Here is a 16,602-nt window from a genome sequence, read left to right on the forward strand (position 1 = left end):
GGGTCGGGCGTGGTGGCTCATGCCTGTAATCCCACACTTTGGGAGGCTGAGGAGGGCGAATCACCTGACATCAGGAGTTGCAGACCAACCTATATCAACTAATAATACAAAAAAAATTAGCCAGACATGGGTGGCATGCACCTGTAATCCCAGCTACTCAGGAGGCTGAGGCAAGAGAACTGCTTGAACCTGGAAGGCCGAGGTTGCAGTGAGCTGAGATTGCACCACTGCACTCCAGCCTGGGTGACAGAGTGAGATGCCATCTCAAAAAAAAAAAAAAAAAAAAATTAATTTCGAGGCCAGATGCAGTGGCTCCAGGTGTGGTGGTTCATACCTGTAATTCCAGTACTTTGGGAGGCCAGAGGATTGCTTGAACCCAAGAATTTGAGATCAGCCTGAGCAACATAATGAGACTCCATCTGTAGAAAACAAACAAACAAACAAACAAACAAAAAAAAAAACAAGAAGAAGAAACCAGAGGTGGGAGGATCACTTGAGGCCAGGAGTTCGAGGCTGCAGTGAGCTATGGTCATGTCACTGCCCTCTAGCTTGGGTAACAGTGCGAGACTCTGTCTCGTAACAACAACAACAACAAAAATTAATTCTACTTTAACTGTCAGTTTCATGATATCTTTCCATCAAGAAAAACCTTTTCTATCTGATGAACTATTGGCTAGGGTTTTTTTTTTCTCTGCTTTAGACTAATGCATTTAATTACTTTCATTTGCAAACTCTATCCTTCTTATCAACTTTGTATTTTAGATGTGTCTATTGACAGCCTGGCTTCCCTCAGCAATCATTGTGATGATCAAAGTAGATGAATAGGTAAAATTCAATGCAAATATTCCAGGGTATCTAATCCATACCCCAAATGGAAAAGGGGAGAATTGGAAACAGGCAACCTGAATACATTACTATGGATGTATTTTTCTCATGCAGGGGGAAAAAGTGATTTGGAGAGAGAATTATGAATGCATGTGAAGAATAAAGCCAAATTTCCTGGGAGGAGGGGAAGACCAGGAGAAAAAAAACCGAATCCTGGCTGTGGCCTCTAAGGCATGGGGAGATGGAGTTGTGCACTCCAGGCAGACACAGTTCATTCTGGAGAAAGGTTGCAAAAATATTCTCCTTCACACTGATTTGAAAACAATTACATAAATTTGTTGTTTTCCTATTTATCTACGTGTAACTTTTAAAAACGTACTGAGAGAAGACGGGCATGGTGGCTCACTCCTGTAATCCAGTACTTTGGGAGGTCAAGGCAGGTGGATCATGTATGGTCAGGAGTTCGAGACCAGCCTGGCCAATATGGCAAAACCGCGTCTCTACTAAAAATACAAAAATTAGCTGGACGTGGTAGTATGTGCCTGTAATCCCAGCTACTCGGCAAGCTGAGACAGGAGAATCGCTTGAACCCGGGAGGCGGAGGTTGCAGTGAAACGAGATTGCGCTACTGCTCTCCAGCCTGGGTGATAGAGCAGGACTCCATTTCAAAATAAAAATTAATTAATTAATTAATTAATTAATTAAAAATTTACTGAGAGCTGGTGGTCCTTTTAAGGGTGGAGCTGCCATCAAGTCCCCAGAGGATGCACTGAATTTGGGGGCATCACCTTTAGCTGCTGTGGACTCCGAGCCTTGGCAGCTCCCGCTCCAGGCCTGGGAGAAAGATGATTTCCCGGTGGCATGCGGTGATTGTGAGCATTTGACTATCTTACTGCAGTTTGCCCTTATCACTGCTCTCCAAAAATGAGTGGAAAACAAAAAATTTTGCTGAGACAAGCGATAATACGAATTAGGCGAAGTTGGAGAATTTTACAGTTGCTGATATCAGCAAATTGTGAGTTTCAAACACTGCTTACAGAAGGAAGTCCAAAATTAAAGGGGATATAGAAACGTGTAAAAGATGAGATGCAGTGAAGATGGAGAAAATGAATAGATCTTTAAATTTTTGAATTATGAAGAATCATCAACAAATTATTTTGTGGTTCCAAATACAGGGAGAAGTTCACAGATCCACAGAACTGATGACGGGGTACTGCTGGCTACAAATCCCTCAGCACAAGAGGGAGAAAGTTGCTGCTCCACTTTGCCTTGGCAGTCTTTGTAAGGCAGTAGATAAGTCAGCCTCAAAGTTAGCAATCACACCCCCCAGCCTGGTTTCCCACAGGGGCATCATTAATGCATCACAATTAATTTCTTCTGTCCATTACATGTCAGCTCTCAAGTAAATTGATGTAAAATTTTTTTACAGAAAACTGTTTCATATTATTTGCACTTGATATTTAGTTACATTTTAAATATTTTGTTTGTCTCATTTTGTTTTGTTTTTGAGACAGAGTCTTGCTCTGTTGCCCAGGCTGGAATGCAGTGGCGTGATCTTGACTCATTGCAACCTCCGCCTCCTGGGTTCAGGCGATTCTCCTGCCTCAGCTTTCTGAAGAGCTGGAATTTCAGGCGTGCACCACCATGCCTGGTTAATCTTTGTATTTTTAGTAGAGATGGGGTTTCACCATGTTGGCCAGGCTGGTCCCGGACTCCTGAGCTCAAGCTATCCACCTGTCTCAGCCTCCCAAACTGCTGGAATTACAGACATGAGCCACTCTGCCCAGTCAAATGTTTTAAAAAACTGTCACGTATATACACAAAATAATTTATGTTATAGGTAGGGATCTTGTCATATTTTAACCTTCAAAGTATATTCCTAGGCTTTTTAAAATTTTTTATTTATTGAGACAGTCTTGCTCTGTCGCCCAGGCTGGTGTGCAATGGCACAATCTTGACTCACTGCAACCTCCACCTCCCGGGTTAAAGCAATTCTCCTGCCTCAGCCTCCTGAGTAGCTGGGATTACAGGCGTGCACCACCATGCCCAGCTAATTTTTGTATTTTTAGTAGAGACAGGATTTCACCATATTGGCCAGAGCTGGTCTCAAACTCCTGACCTCAGATGATCCATCCACTTTGGCCTCCCAAAGTGCTGGGATTACAGGTGTGACCCACTGTGCCTTTTATATATAGAACTTTTATTTTTTTTCACATTTTAAAGGAACATTTAAAGGAACATTTATGTTTAATAATGGAATATTTCAAACATACAGAAAATCACAGAAAATAAATAACAACCACTCATTTATCTTCTTCCCAACCCCTGTATAAATGTTAAAATACTGTGTTAAATGCTAAATTTAACACATGCTAAAGGCTCCTGGCTGGATGTGGTGGTTCACACCTGTAATCCCAGTACTTTGGGAGGAGGAGTGGGGAGAACTGCTTGACTCCAGGAGCTCAAGATCAGCATGGGCAACCTAGTGAGATCTCATCTCTACAAAAAACAAAAAAAACTAGCTGTGCATGGTGGTGTGCATCTGTAATCCCATGACTGGGAGGCTGAGGTGGGAGAATTGCTTGAGTCTGGGAATTTGAGGCTACAGTGAGCCCTGATCATGCCACCACATCCCAGCGTGGGTGACACAGCAAAACTTGTCAAAAAAAAAAGAAAGAAAAAGTTTCCTCTCTGCCCCACCGTAGGCAACCACTCTTCTGATCTCCATGTTCGTAGATGAATTTTGCCCATTCTCTAACTCGTATATGAAAGGAGCCAGACATTAGGCATTCTGGTGTCTGGTTTCTTTTACTTAAGATAAAATTGAGTTAACCTGTGTTGTTGTACAGAACTGTAGTTTGTTTTTGTTATTTATTTATTTATTGTAAAGACAGGGTCTGGCTATGTTGCCCAGGCTGGTCTCGAACTGTTGACCTCAAGCAATCCACCTGCCTTGGCCTCACCAAAGCTCTGGGACCACAGGCATGAGCGGCGGCATCTGGTCTGTAGTTTGATCTTGTTTCTTGCTGAGTAGTAGCCCATGGCATGACTTTGTTATTTTGGGTGTCCATTCTCCTCTGGATGGGTTCTGCTTTTTGAAATCACACCCTGGCCTAGCTCCCCTTCTCCCTGCCTCTCTCCAGGCTCACATCCACATGTGGAGGTCTCTACTGCTGTTCTGCTTCCTGCCCTTCCACTCCTGTGGGACGTCAGAGAGCTATGGGGCTCCCTGGATACCAACTGGCTCCTGAGGCCTGGAGACAGGTGGTCTTCTGGGAGAAGGAAGCCAGGTCCCTGCAGGTGGTGGAGGGGGACAGCATGAGGGTTTTTCCCCAGGGTGTCGTTGGCCCCTGCCCCCACTTCTGTTCCTTAATTAGCCAGGGCCCTCCTACCCACTGTGCCCCTCCTCCTGCTGTGTGGAGGCCCTGAATCATTATTTCAACTAACCCCTGGGAGGGTGAGCACCTTCTGTGCTGTGTCCCCAACCTTCCAGTTCCCCTCGACGCGCTGCTCAGGGATGACCTTCGGCACCATGCTGCTTCTGAGTGGTGACTGGGGCCAGGGGGCTGGGGAGAAGCTTGGAGGGATTCTGAGGGGACTCCATCTGGGAGGGCAGGCTAGGGGCTGGTGGACGGCTCCCACCACTCTCATGAGGAGCTGAGGCAGGGGAGTGCTTCGTGTGCGAGTGGCCCAGAGTCAGGAGAGTGTGACCTGAACGAAGAGGGGCTCAGGGTCTGTGCTCATGTGGTGACTAAGCTACCTCTCCAGCTGGCTATGTTGTCCCAGGCTTCCCCGCTCCCGCTGATGGGGTCCCTGGTGTGGGTGAGAGAGGTCTCCCCAGGCTCCCCCGGGAATGGAAGGCCACAGAAGCCACCAGGGAGGGGGAAAGGTTGGACATCATCTCCCTGGGCCTGTTTCCCCCAAGTCCTGACTCCATGTAGGAAAGAGTCCCCCTGCTGAAAACTGCATCACAGCCACATTCATGTGCCATCAAAAATCAGGCTTGGCCAGGTGCACTGGCTCACGCCTATAATCCCAGCACTTTGGGAGGCACTTTGGGAGGGAGATGGGCAGATCCCCTGAGGTCAGGAGTTTGTGACCAGCCTGGCCAATATGGTGAAACCCCGTCTTTACCAAAAATACAAAAATTAGCAGGGCATGGTGGCATACACTTGTAATCCCAGCTACTTGGGAAGCTGAGGCAGGAGAATCGCTTGAACCCAGGAGATGGAGGTTGCAGTTAGCCGAGATTGTGCCACTACACTCCAGCCTGGGCAACACAGCGAGACTTCATCTCAAAAAAAAAAAAAAAGAGGCTGGGAGGTCCGAGGGATTGGGGCTTCTTTAACTCCCACTCCCTCCCACCCCCACCAAATATTCCTCAGTCCTGGCTTCTTTTCATGGATTCAACCTGGATGTGGAGGAGCCCACCATCTTCCAGGAGGATGCAGGCGGCTTTGGGCAGAGCGTGGTGCAGTTTGGTGGATCTCGGTAGGCCCCACTCACCCTCCTTCCCCAACCTCCACTGCATCATGTCCTGTGGATGGGTACACACGGGTTACCCCAGGGAGGCGTCCTGGAGGAAGGTCAGCAGGGGTAAGAAGTCTTTCCTTGGCTCCTTAGAGGCCCTGATACCAGCATGTATTATTCTCAATTCCAGGAAGGGCCACAAAACTCTAGACGAGACCCCACCTTATCTCAGGAGGGAGGCCTTGAACCTGCCTTCCAGGCAGGGCCCACTTCTTGGGGGCCAGTGCAGTCACACAGGGCCTACACTCATTAAGTTTGGAGTTTAATGTTCTGCCCTTAACCTCTTGAAATTCCTGATGATTTTTATTTTTATTTTTACTCCAGCTCTGTTGCCCAAGCTGGAGTGCAGTGGTGCAGTCACAGCTTACTGCAGCCTCAAACTCCCGGGCAAAGTGATCCTCTCACCTCAGCCTCCTGAATAGCTGGGACCACAGGTGCATGCCATCATGCCTGTTTTTTGTTTTGTTTTGTTTTGCTTTTTATAGAGATGGAGTCTTGCTATATTGTCCAGACTGGCTAAACTCCTGGGCTCAAGCAGTCCTCCTGCCTTGGCCTCCCAAAGTGCTGGGATTACAGGTGTGAGCCACTCTGCCTTGCCAATTCTTAATGATTTTATCTGTGCATTTGTGTTTTGTAAGTAAAGAATGATGGCAGGGCTGGGCACCATGGCTCACGCCTATAATCCCAACATTTTGGGAGGCCGAGGCAGGCACATCATCTGAGGTCAGGAGTTTGAGACCAATTTGGCCAACACAGCAAAACCCTGTCTCTACTAAAAATGCAAAAAAAAAAAAAAAAAAAAAATTAGCTGGGCATGGTGGCAGGCACCTGTAATCCCAGATACTTAGGAGGCTGAGACAGGAGAATTGCTTGAACCTGGGAGGTGGAGGTTGCAGCGAGCCGAGATCGTGCCACTTTACTCCAGTCTGGGTGACAGGGTGAGACTCCGTCAAAATAAAAAGAATTATGGGAGAAGGGAGACGCACTGGAGGTTTGGAGCCTTAGCTCAGCAGCAGCCCCACCTCCCACCACCTCCTAGGGAAGGGGCATCAGCTGCTGGCTCCCCCACCCACATGGGAACAATGACCACTGTCACCTTCCACCCCTGGCATGAGCTGGGTAAAGTCAGTTAGGTGCGCTCACCCTGGGAGTACCCTGAGGGAGTGGGACACTGCATAGCAAATAAAAAATCCCCAGGACAGATTGAGGGAGAGAGCAGAAGAAAGGTAAGAGCCCCTCAAGCCCAAGAGACCCCACATTTTTCTTTCGAATTGGGACTCACAAATGATGAGCCTGCCCCCGCTTCCAGGAGCTCACATTCTCCTGCCCCCGAGAGTTCCAGTCACAGTGTGACATAGGTGTCACCAAGGTCTGGGGGCGCAGACAGGGAGAGAGCAGACACAGGAGGGCTCCATGGAGGAAGTGGTGCTGGCAGTGAGCCCCAGTGGACAGGAAGGCTCAGCTGGTCACAAGGAGCTGGGAGAGGTTACCGAGCTCCAGTTGCGCATCCCTCTCCCTTCCTCACATGACCAGCAGTCTGGGGGGATGGAAGCAAGCGCCAGGCACCAGGGTTTTGTTTTTATTTATTGCGAAATGTGGCCAACTGAAGTGCACGAATCCGAAAGACCCAACTTGATGAGGGATACACATGTTTGTGCCTGGGTGAGCCCCACCTAGGTCAGCTGCTCCTGTGTAAAATCCCACAGGCACAGAGCTGCCATGGACCCCTTCTCATTACCCAACAAACCCAGAGAACCAGTGGTCAGACTTCTGTCACTATCAGTTTTTCAGGCCACATTTTAAAAAAAGAATACATTGGCTGAGTGTGGTGACTCATGCCTATAATCCTAGCACTTAGGGAGGCTGAGGTGGGTGGATCACCTAAGGTCAAGAGTTCGAGACCAGCCTGACCAATATGGTGAAACCCTGTCTCTACTGAAAAATACAAAAATTAGCCTGGTGTGATGCCTGTAATCCCAGTTAGCTGGGTGACTGACACAGGAGATTCGCTTGAACCTGGGAGGTGGAGGTGGCAGTGAGCCGAGATCACGCCATTGCACTCCAGCCTGGGCGACAGAGTGAAACTCCGTCTCGAAAAACATGCGGGTTGATGGGCTACTCTAAAGGTTTGCTCGTTGTTTGTATCAGCAGGTTCCAAACTGCTGCCTCTTTAGCCAATGCTCAGATTTTCCTCACAAAGCCTTAGGCATCCCCTGAATCATGACGCACAGGGATTGTAGCTTTCTGTAAAGGAGCGGCACCTAGAAGGAGCCCTCACATGGCCATTTAATGAAACCTTGCTTGGCGCATTAACATACACCAGTATTTGTCTGTTTTTCTCACCCGAGTGAGGAGATTGTGGGTAGTGAGAAAACATTTCCGAAATTAAAAAACTTTCCCACTCAGGGATTTTTGCAAATAAACCATGGACTCTACATAAGTCTAGATATAGTTATGGATCCTAGTACACTGCTTTACCAATTGAAATTGCTTATATAATATTTAAATTGGTCCAATGAATTACAGAATCAACTATTTGTTTTGAAAGTGCGTGTCTTCAGGAAATCGTTCCAATTAACTTGAGATGATCTTATTTCTTGGGTGATTCAAAATAATGGCAACTCAGAAACGCAATGTACTTACCCATGATTGGGAAATGCCATTTTGGTCTTTAAATAGTTTTCTTTTTGGTGAATGTTAAAAAAAAATTTCTAAACATAAATACACACATACACGCGTATGCACACTCAGAACCAAATAAACCCCAGCATGACCCCTGGGCATCTGTGGGTTATACTCGGGCCCTGATTTCTGAATATTCTGCCAAATGGCAAATGCCAGATTTCCCTCACAAAGTCTCACTTCCCCATGGAGGGACACTTCCTCGCCCCCAGTGCCCGCTGCTCCCACCCCTCCTGTGGCTACAGTGACATGGCCACAGTTGTGTCTCCAGACTCGTGGTGGGAGCACCCCTGGAAGTGGTGGCGGCCAACCAGACGGGACGGCTGTATGACTGCACAGCTGCCACTGGCGTGTGCCAGCCCATCCCGCTGCACAGTGAGTAACCACCTGGGAATTGGGCCCCTCAACCCTCCTGGACCCAACTGTGCCCCCGCTTAGCTTCCAGTCCAGACCCTCCCCGCAAATGAGTGTGTGCTGTGAGTGAGACCCCACGTGTCTGCCCTCGCAGTCCACCCCGAGGCCGTGAACATGTCCTTGGGCCTGACCCTAGCAGCCTCCACCAACCGCTCCTGGCTCCTGGTGAGTGAGTGCTTTGGGCCACGGTGGTGGGGAGGGGGGTTGTAGGGCAGGAGGCTGGGGCTGGGGGTGTAGGAGGAGGGGGTGCTAGGGGCTCCTGGCTCACAGGTTCCTGCCTCCAGGCCTGTGGCCCGACCCTGGACAGAGTCTGTGGGGAGAACTCGTACTCAAAGGGTTCTTGCCTCCTGCTGGGCTCGCACTGGGAGATCATCCAGACAGTCCCTGACACCCTGCCGGGTAGGTCCCCAGCAAGCCACGGTTCCCTGTGGAGCACATGCTGGCACTGAGGGTGAGCAGGCATGAGGCCTGTGTCTGGGCCCATGTGCCCTCCCTGGAGGGCCAAGTGTGGCTAGGAGAGAAGCCAGGAGGGGAGGGCGGCTCAGGCAGGAGCCCTGCTGCTCCAGGGTAGAAGTTCTTTGTAGGGTTTTTCTTCACATTTTTTTTCTTTATAAGACAGGGTCCCTGCCCGGCACAGTGGCTTAGGCCTGTAATCCCAGCACTTTATGAGGCTGAGGTGGGAGGATCACCTGAGGTCAGGAGTTCAAGACCAGCCTGGCCAATGTGGTGAAACCCCTCTACTAAAAATACAAAAAAAAAAAAAAAAAAAAAAACCCGGATGTGGTGTGCGCCTGTAATCCCAGCCATTCGGGAGACTGAGGCAGGAGAATCACTTGAACCCAGAAGGCAGAGGTTGCAGTGAGCCGAGATTGTGCCATTGCACTCCAGCCTGGGTGACAAGAGCAAAACTCCATCTCAGAAAAACAAAAAACAGAGTCCCTGTCAGGCTGCATGCACCACCACGCCCTATTAATTTTTTTGAGACAGAGTCTTGCTATGTCGCCCAGGCTGGAGTGCAGTGGTGCAATCATAGCTCACTGCAGCCTCGAACTCCTGGGCTCAAGTGATCCTCCTCCCTTAGCCTACCAAGTAGTTGGGACTGCAGGTACATGCATCACACCTGGCTAATTTTAAAACATTGTGTTTTTGTAGAAATGGGAGTCTTGCTCTGTTGCCCAGGCTGATCTTGAACTCCTGGGCTCAAATAATCCTCTGCCACAGACTCTCAAAGTGTTGGGATGACAGGCATGAGTCCTCAAGCCCGGTCTGAGGAGTGGAAGTTCTGATGGGGGCAGAGAGGAGCCCCACTGAGGGTGGGGCTTCAGACCAGAGAGGTCATGACGACAGGCATGCTGGGCCTTTAGACAAAGGTAGAGCAGCAGCAGAAACATTCCCAGAGCAAATGGTGAGGGTGGAGTCTATGGAGGGGACTGAGGGAAGGCGGAAGGCACATCCAGGGCTCTTGGGAGGATCGTGCCCAGCCTGAGATGTCTGTGAAGCCAGGTTAGGGAGGTGGCACTTAAAAACAAGGGGTAAATGTCTTCTCACAGCCATCTCTGGAACTCATGAGGTGGGGTGCCTGATGCAAATGGGACTGGAGCATAAACCTGGTGCAGGCAAGGAGGGTGTGGGTCCAAGTGGAAGGGACCAGGGTCCACTGAGCATCACCTGTGTACCAGGCAGTGCTGAGTACATGGTAGGAATCACCTTATTGCATCCTCACAACATCCCGGGTGGTGGGCAGGCCCGTTCCCATTTTACAGATGAGAAAACCAAGGTTCAGATAGATAAGTTCCCATCAATAGCAAGAGGCAGAGCCCAGAACTTGAGCCATCCTTGCCTGATTGGTGGGGTCATTTTTCAAAAGGACACGTCCAGGCTTCTGCTAGTGGAAGCCCAGGGGATACAATAAAAAGACCAAGAAAACAGAAGAGACATTGTGAGAGGATTTGCCACAGACCTGGCTTGAGAGAGGATGAGAGGGTGGTTTCTTGATGCAGCTGAAAAAACAAGCACCACTGTAAGACGTTGGCTGCCCAGATGTGGGCAAAAAAGGGGAGCTTCTGGGGAATCCGCAGCCTGCCCCATGGATGTCAAGATTTGCTGGTGATTGAAGAAGCAGGAAGGGAAGTGACCTTCTGTTTCTCCCCAGCACCCTTGAAGCACCAAGTGGTTGAGCAGGTGGGGTGGGGGAGAGGAAAGAGGAAAAGGCATTTTTTTCTGCAGTGGTGGGCAGGGGACAGAAACCACAGCCCTGCGGTGTGGGCCTCACACCTTAGTGCTCTGATGGCCTGATCTCCCACTGCCCTGTGGGCAGCACAGGATGTGGCTGCTGGTGGAGATACCAACTGGGCCCTGAACACAGGCCACACCCACCATGAGCCTGGGGACAGTATGGAAATTCTTGTTTGTTTATATGCATATGATGTGTCCTCACGATTGCAGAGCAAACGCTACAGACTCTGAGGTCACTTGGGAATGTTCCTTTTTTTTTTTTTTTTTGCGATGGAGTCTCACTCTGTCACCCAGGCTGGAGTGCAATGGCATACTCTCGGCTCACTGCAGCCTCTGCCTCCCGGGTTCAAGTGATTCTCCTGCCTCAGCCTCCCAAATAGCTAGGATTACAGGCACCCGCCACCATGCCTGGCTAATTTTTTGTAGTTTTAGTAGAGATGGGGTTTCACCATGTTGGCCAGGCTGGTTTCGAACTCCTGGCCTCAAGTAATCCACCCACCTCAGCGTCCCAAAGTGCTAGGATTACAGGTGTGAGCCACCACGCCCAACTGGGAATGTTCTTGGGTGCCGCTTCCATGGGAGCATGAAGGGTGGACGCAATGCAATCATAACAGAGGCCCAAGGCCAGCACAGGGGTGCTTGTCTGTCATCCCAGCGCTTTGGGAGGCCGAGGTGGGTGGATCATTAGAGCCCAGGAGTTTGAGATCAGCCCGGGCAACATGACGAAACTCCATCTCTACAAAAATATACAAAAATTAGCCAGGCAAGGCGGTGCACGCCTGTAGTACCAGCTACTCAGGAGGCTGAGGTGGGAGAATTGCCTGAGCCTCCCAGGTCGAGGCTGCACTGACCTGTGATCACACCACTATACTCCAGCCTGGGTGACAGTGAGACTCTGCCTCAAAAAAACAAAAAATGAAAAAACCGGAGGCCTCAGCCAGTGCCTGGGGGGCTCAGAGTGCAGCTGGCCCTTCAGACACTGAACCAGTCATTGGTAAAGGCTACCTCCAGGTGCAGGAGGTGTCCCTGTGGGCAAGAGCTCCCCTCTGCCTAGCATGATTCCTGGGAAGGGACTCAGCTCAGAGCCAACTCCACATAGCTGGAAAGGAGGATCTCTGATCTGACCGGGGATTAGGGCTGGGTCTGGGGTGGATCCCTGTCCCACACCCACAGCATCCCTACAGGCATATCCTACAGGCCTCGAAGGTGCCTGGCACATGGTGAGAATTGTGCCAGTGGCTGACCCTGGCGGAGGGCCAGGACTTGTCTCCAGCATCCATGTGCGTGTTGCTTTACCCTTGCAGTAATCCCATGTGGCAGCCACTGCTATTACCTTTATTTTACAGAAAGGGACACTGAAGTCCAGAGAAGTTAAGTAATGTGCCTGAATTTACCAATTAGCACATGGCTGAGCTGGGGTTTAGCCCAGGCACACTGGCTCCAGAACACGTACCCTGAACCACTTTGCTAAACATTCACCCATGATGCTTGTGGCACCCCTAGCATCTGTGTTTAATGAATATTTGTTGATTAAATGAATGAGGAGCCCACCTGGGCCCTGGGTTCTCATCTCCCTCTTTCTAGGCCATGTGGGAGGGAGGGAGCAGGGGGCTGGGGTGGCAGATTGGGGCCTCCTCCAAGGAGGGGTCGGAAACCAGGTGGGATGCCAAGAACAGCTCCCAGGCTCTGTTGAGCAGGAGCTGCAGGACAGGGCTGGGCCCCCACAGTGCGTCTCCAATTCCTCCCCATTCCCCCACAGAGTGCCCACATCAAGAGATGGACATCGTCTTCCTGATCGATGGCTCTGGAAGCATTAACCAAAATGACTTTAACCAGATGAAGGGCTTTGTCCAAGCTGTCATGGAGCAGTTTGAGAGCACTGACACCCTGGTGAAGACTGGGCACCTGGGGCTGGGGGTTGGGGGATGGGGGAGGCTGGCCTGGGAGAGGCATCCTGGGAGGGGGTGGGGGCAGGCCAGTGGAGCCGTATGCAATGGCGCTGGAGTGGAGGATGAAGCTATGGTCCCAGCGCAGGCCCAACTTGAGCCCTGACCTAGGAGGCGCCACCGCTTGGCATTCAATATGTATCCAAAAGCAACAGGAAATACAATGTTTCTGCTGTTTAAAAACATTGAAAGTGTTTAAAAAATAATTTTGCTATGAAATTTGACTGACTATAACTCAGCCAACTGATTGATGATTTATTGTATTTTCTATGTAACTAATGATATATTTTTATTATTTTATTTTCCAATAACTAGTGTCTATGTATGTGCAAAACCCCCCAATTTGTTGTTTTTTAAACAGGGTCTTGCTCTGTCATCCAGGCTGCAGTGTGGGGGTGCAATCATCGCTCACTGCAGGCTTGATCTCCCAGGCTCAAGTGATCCTCTTGCCTCAGCCTCCCGAGTAGTTGGGACTACAGGTGCATGCCACCATGCCTGGCTAATTTGTTAAAATTTGTATTTGTAGAGATGGGGTCTTGCTATATTGCCCAACCTGGTCTCCAACTCCTGGCTCAAATAGTCCTCCCACCTTGGTCTCTCAAAGTGCTGGGATTACAGGCATGAGTCACTACGCCCAGCCACAAATACTTGAGAATTGAGGAAATACACAAATTGATTTAATGTGTGATAAATTTTTTTCTAAGCTAAGAGTAGCAAATAATTGTGGTTGGCAAGGTTATTTTTAGTAAACTGTGAAGGAAACATCATTTGGTTTAGATTTTCCAGTTTATATTTCGTATTTTTGGGCCAATGAATTGTCTTCTCTGGGTTTCAGTATATTATCTGTAGGGCCTCAAAACACATGGGAAATGGTTTGTAAATCCAAAATAATTCCAAAATAAAGTTTATTAAAACTAAAAACAATATGGCTTAGTGTGGTGGCTCACACCTGTAATCCCAGCACTTTGGGAGGCTGAGATGGGAGGATTGCTTGAGGCCAGGAGTTCGAGACTGGCCTGGGCAATATAGTGAGACCTTGTCTCTACCAAAACCAAACCAAAACAAAACAAAACAAAAAACAAAGCCAGGCATGGTGACGTGTGCCTGTAGTTCCAGCTACTTGGGAGGCTGAGGCAGGAGGATCACTTGAGGCCAGGAGGTTGAGAGACCCTGTCTCTACAAAAAATTAAAATAAACAATAGTAACAGGCACTGAACCCTGGGCCCTCCCCGCTGGGCTTTGCAGTTTGCACTGATGCAGTACTCAAACCTCCTGAAGATCCACTTCACCTTCACCCAATTCCGGACCAGCTGGAGCCAGCAGAGCCTGGTGGATCCCATCGTCCAACTGAAAGGCCTGACGTTCACAGCCACGGGCATCCTGCAAGTGGTGTAAGCACCCCCGACCCCGGCCTGCTAATGTGGCTGCCACCCCCACTTCCTAACCCTGGGTCAGCACAGCTCTTCTCAGAGGCTGAGGGAGGCTCCGGGGAAAGGGGCTACCAAGGGGCATGTCAGGGCTGCAGGAAGAACCTCCCCCCAGGGTGCTCCTGGCTGCCTCACTGCCGGTCTCCCTGATATAGGACTAGGCTCCTCTGCAGCTGTGCCTCCTCTTTGCCTGGTTCTGCAGAGCCTGGATCCCAGAACCCCTCCCCACCCCACAGCAGCCAGAGGCCCGGGCTTTGGCTCAGATACATCAGGCTTCCATCCTGGCTCCCCACGAGCTACTCTGGGTGTAACCCTGGGAGTGATGGGCTCTAAGTCTCAGCGACTCTCAGATGAGGATAAGCTCACAGCTTAGGATTGAGATCATGTGTGTGGGGTGCTCAGCTCAGGGCACACAGGAGGTGTCAGATAAATGCCTGAGGTTTTATCAGAGAATGGAGCAGTCAGGGACTCAGGAATTGTCACCCAAGCTGGTCCTGGTGCCTTTCTCCCTACTCACCTCCTCCCCTGCATCCCTCACCCCTGTGTAACCCCTGTGCTACTCAGGCACTCACCATGGGCCTGCCTTGTCTATGCCTGAAATGATGTAGGAGGCGGGGCCCCCAAGAAGGGCATGTGGTTCTTGTGGGAAGGAGCTGGGCTGAAGGTCGGGGATCCTTGGCTTCCTGCACACACCCCTGGGAGTGGCCATGGGGTGCTGCTAGAATTTGGCTTAAGCAAGAGATGCTCCCGCCAAACACACCATCTTTACTTCTGGGAGGATCTTCTGCCTTGAACGGTAGCCCCTTGTGACTCAGCAACCCAGAGGAATGCCTCTGTCTGTCCTGTAAGATTAAAGTAACACAGGAGTGTCCCCCTCCCGGAGTCTCCACCTCACCCCTCAAAGTTCTTCCAGTGGTGGGGCCTGGGAAAAAAAATGAATGAGGCAGAGGTGACCAAGTGGTTCTCACCAACTCCAGTGATGCTCTCAAGTCCAGAGTGCAGGGAATTTCCCAGCAGCCTCCGCTCCCCAGAGCCAAGCCCATCTCAGGGCTGGACTCAGCCAAGGATTGGACCTCCTGGCCGCCGGCCCTTCCCTTCCCTTCCCTTCCCTTCCCTTCCCTTCCCTTCCCTTCCCTTCCCTTCCCTTCCCTTCCCTTCCCTTCCCTTCCCTTCACCTTCCCTTCCCTTCCCTTCCTCCCTCCCTTTCTCCTTCCCTCCTTTCTTCCCTCCTTTCTTTCTTCCCTTCCTCCCTTCTTCCCTTCCTCCTTTCCCTCCCTTCCTTCCTTTCTTCTCTCTCTCTCTGTTTTGTTTTTTTAGACAGAGTCTCACTCTGTCGCCCAGGCTGGAGTGCAATGGCACAATCTTGGGTCACTGCAACCTCCGTCTCCTGGGTTCAAGCGATTCTCCTGCCTCAGCTTCCCAAGTAGCTGGGATTACAAGTGCACACCACCATGTCCGGCTAATTTTTGTATTCTCAATTCAAGCAATTCTCCTGCCTCAGCCTCTGAGCAGCTGGGACTACAGGCCTGCACCACCACGCCTGGCTAATGTTTGTATTTTTAGTAGAGATGGGGTTTCACCATGTTTGCCAGGCTGGTCTCGAACTCCTGACCTCAAGTGATCTGCCCGCCTTGGCCTCCCAAATGCTGGGATTACAGGTGTGAGCCACCACGCCTAGCCTCTTCCTTCTCTTTCTTCTTTTCTTCCCTTTCTTTCTTTTCTTCTTTTTTTAAAAAGAAGTTTTATTACAGAAAAAAAAAAAAAAAAAAAAGCAAAACCCAAACGGCAATAACAGTAAGGAAACTTTTTTAAAAAGAAGTATTATATTACCCACAGTCCCTCTAGTCAACCACCCTACAGTATTTCAGTAACATCAAGGGATACTTGCAAGTGAATCAATAAATCTCAGCCGCATAGCACAATGCCACTTCCATCCTCATCTTTATTCAGGCTTATTTTGTATAGCCACATTCAGGGCAGGAACGATTTTCATCCTGTTTGAGTTTTTTCCCCACCTCATCTAGGTCCACAATTTTTTGTTTTCCTTTTTTTTTTGAGATAGGTCTCACTCTGTTACCCAGGCTGGGGTGCAGTGGCATGATCATGGCTCACTGCAGCCTCCTCCTGACTCAGCCTCCCGAGTTGGGATCACAGGTGCATGCCACCATATCTGGCTAATTTTTAAAAACATTTTTTGTAGAGACGGGGTCTTGCTGTGTTGCCTGGGCTGGTCTTGAACTCTGGCCCTCGAGAGATCCTCCTGCCTCGGCCTCCCATACTGCTTTCCTTTGAAATGGCTGTGTCTACTAACAGGCTAGGTCATGACTGGCTAAACCCTTTCCCCAGTGTTGGATATTTGGGTTATTTCCAATATCATATTTGGCACCTGTGTGTATTTGCTCTGAGTTTATAGAGTTACATGAGCAGGCATTTACTTTTATTTTTGAAACAGAGTCTCACTGTTGCCCAGGCTGGAGTGCAATGGTGTGATCTCAGCTCACTGCAACCTCCGCCTCCCAGGTTCAAGCGATTCTCCTGCCTCA

The 16,602-nt window shown here is 49.9% G+C and overlaps 1 protein-coding gene across 2 annotated transcripts in view; it reads left to right on the forward strand.

Annotated features, from left to right (window-relative positions):
* Positions 1 to 4,327: 4,327 nt before the first annotated feature.
* The window catches only part of ITGAD (integrin subunit alpha D), a 32,230-nt gene continuing 19,955 nt past the window's right edge, over positions 4,328 to 16,602 (forward strand). The window contains exons 1-7 of one of the 2 annotated variants that reach the window (XM_010362274.2): positions 4,328 to 4,373; positions 5,211 to 5,316; positions 8,309 to 8,412; positions 8,546 to 8,616; positions 8,736 to 8,850; positions 12,446 to 12,576; positions 13,878 to 14,023. In XM_010362274.2, coding sequence (XP_010360576.2) covers positions 4,343 to 4,373; positions 5,211 to 5,316; positions 8,309 to 8,412; positions 8,546 to 8,616; positions 8,736 to 8,850; positions 12,446 to 12,576; positions 13,878 to 14,023 — 704 coding nt within the window. In that variant the 5' untranslated portion in view covers positions 4,328 to 4,342. The remainder of the gene's footprint in view (positions 4,374 to 5,210; positions 5,317 to 8,308; positions 8,413 to 8,545; positions 8,617 to 8,735; positions 8,851 to 12,445; positions 12,577 to 13,877; positions 14,024 to 16,602) is intronic. The other variant, XM_030925468.1, reaches the window with a different exon arrangement.

Source organism: Rhinopithecus roxellana, chromosome 20 (genome assembly GCF_007565055.1).
Source record: "Rhinopithecus roxellana isolate Shanxi Qingling chromosome 20, ASM756505v1, whole genome shotgun sequence".
NCBI classification, from domain to species: domain Eukaryota; kingdom Metazoa; phylum Chordata; class Mammalia; order Primates; family Cercopithecidae; genus Rhinopithecus; species Rhinopithecus roxellana.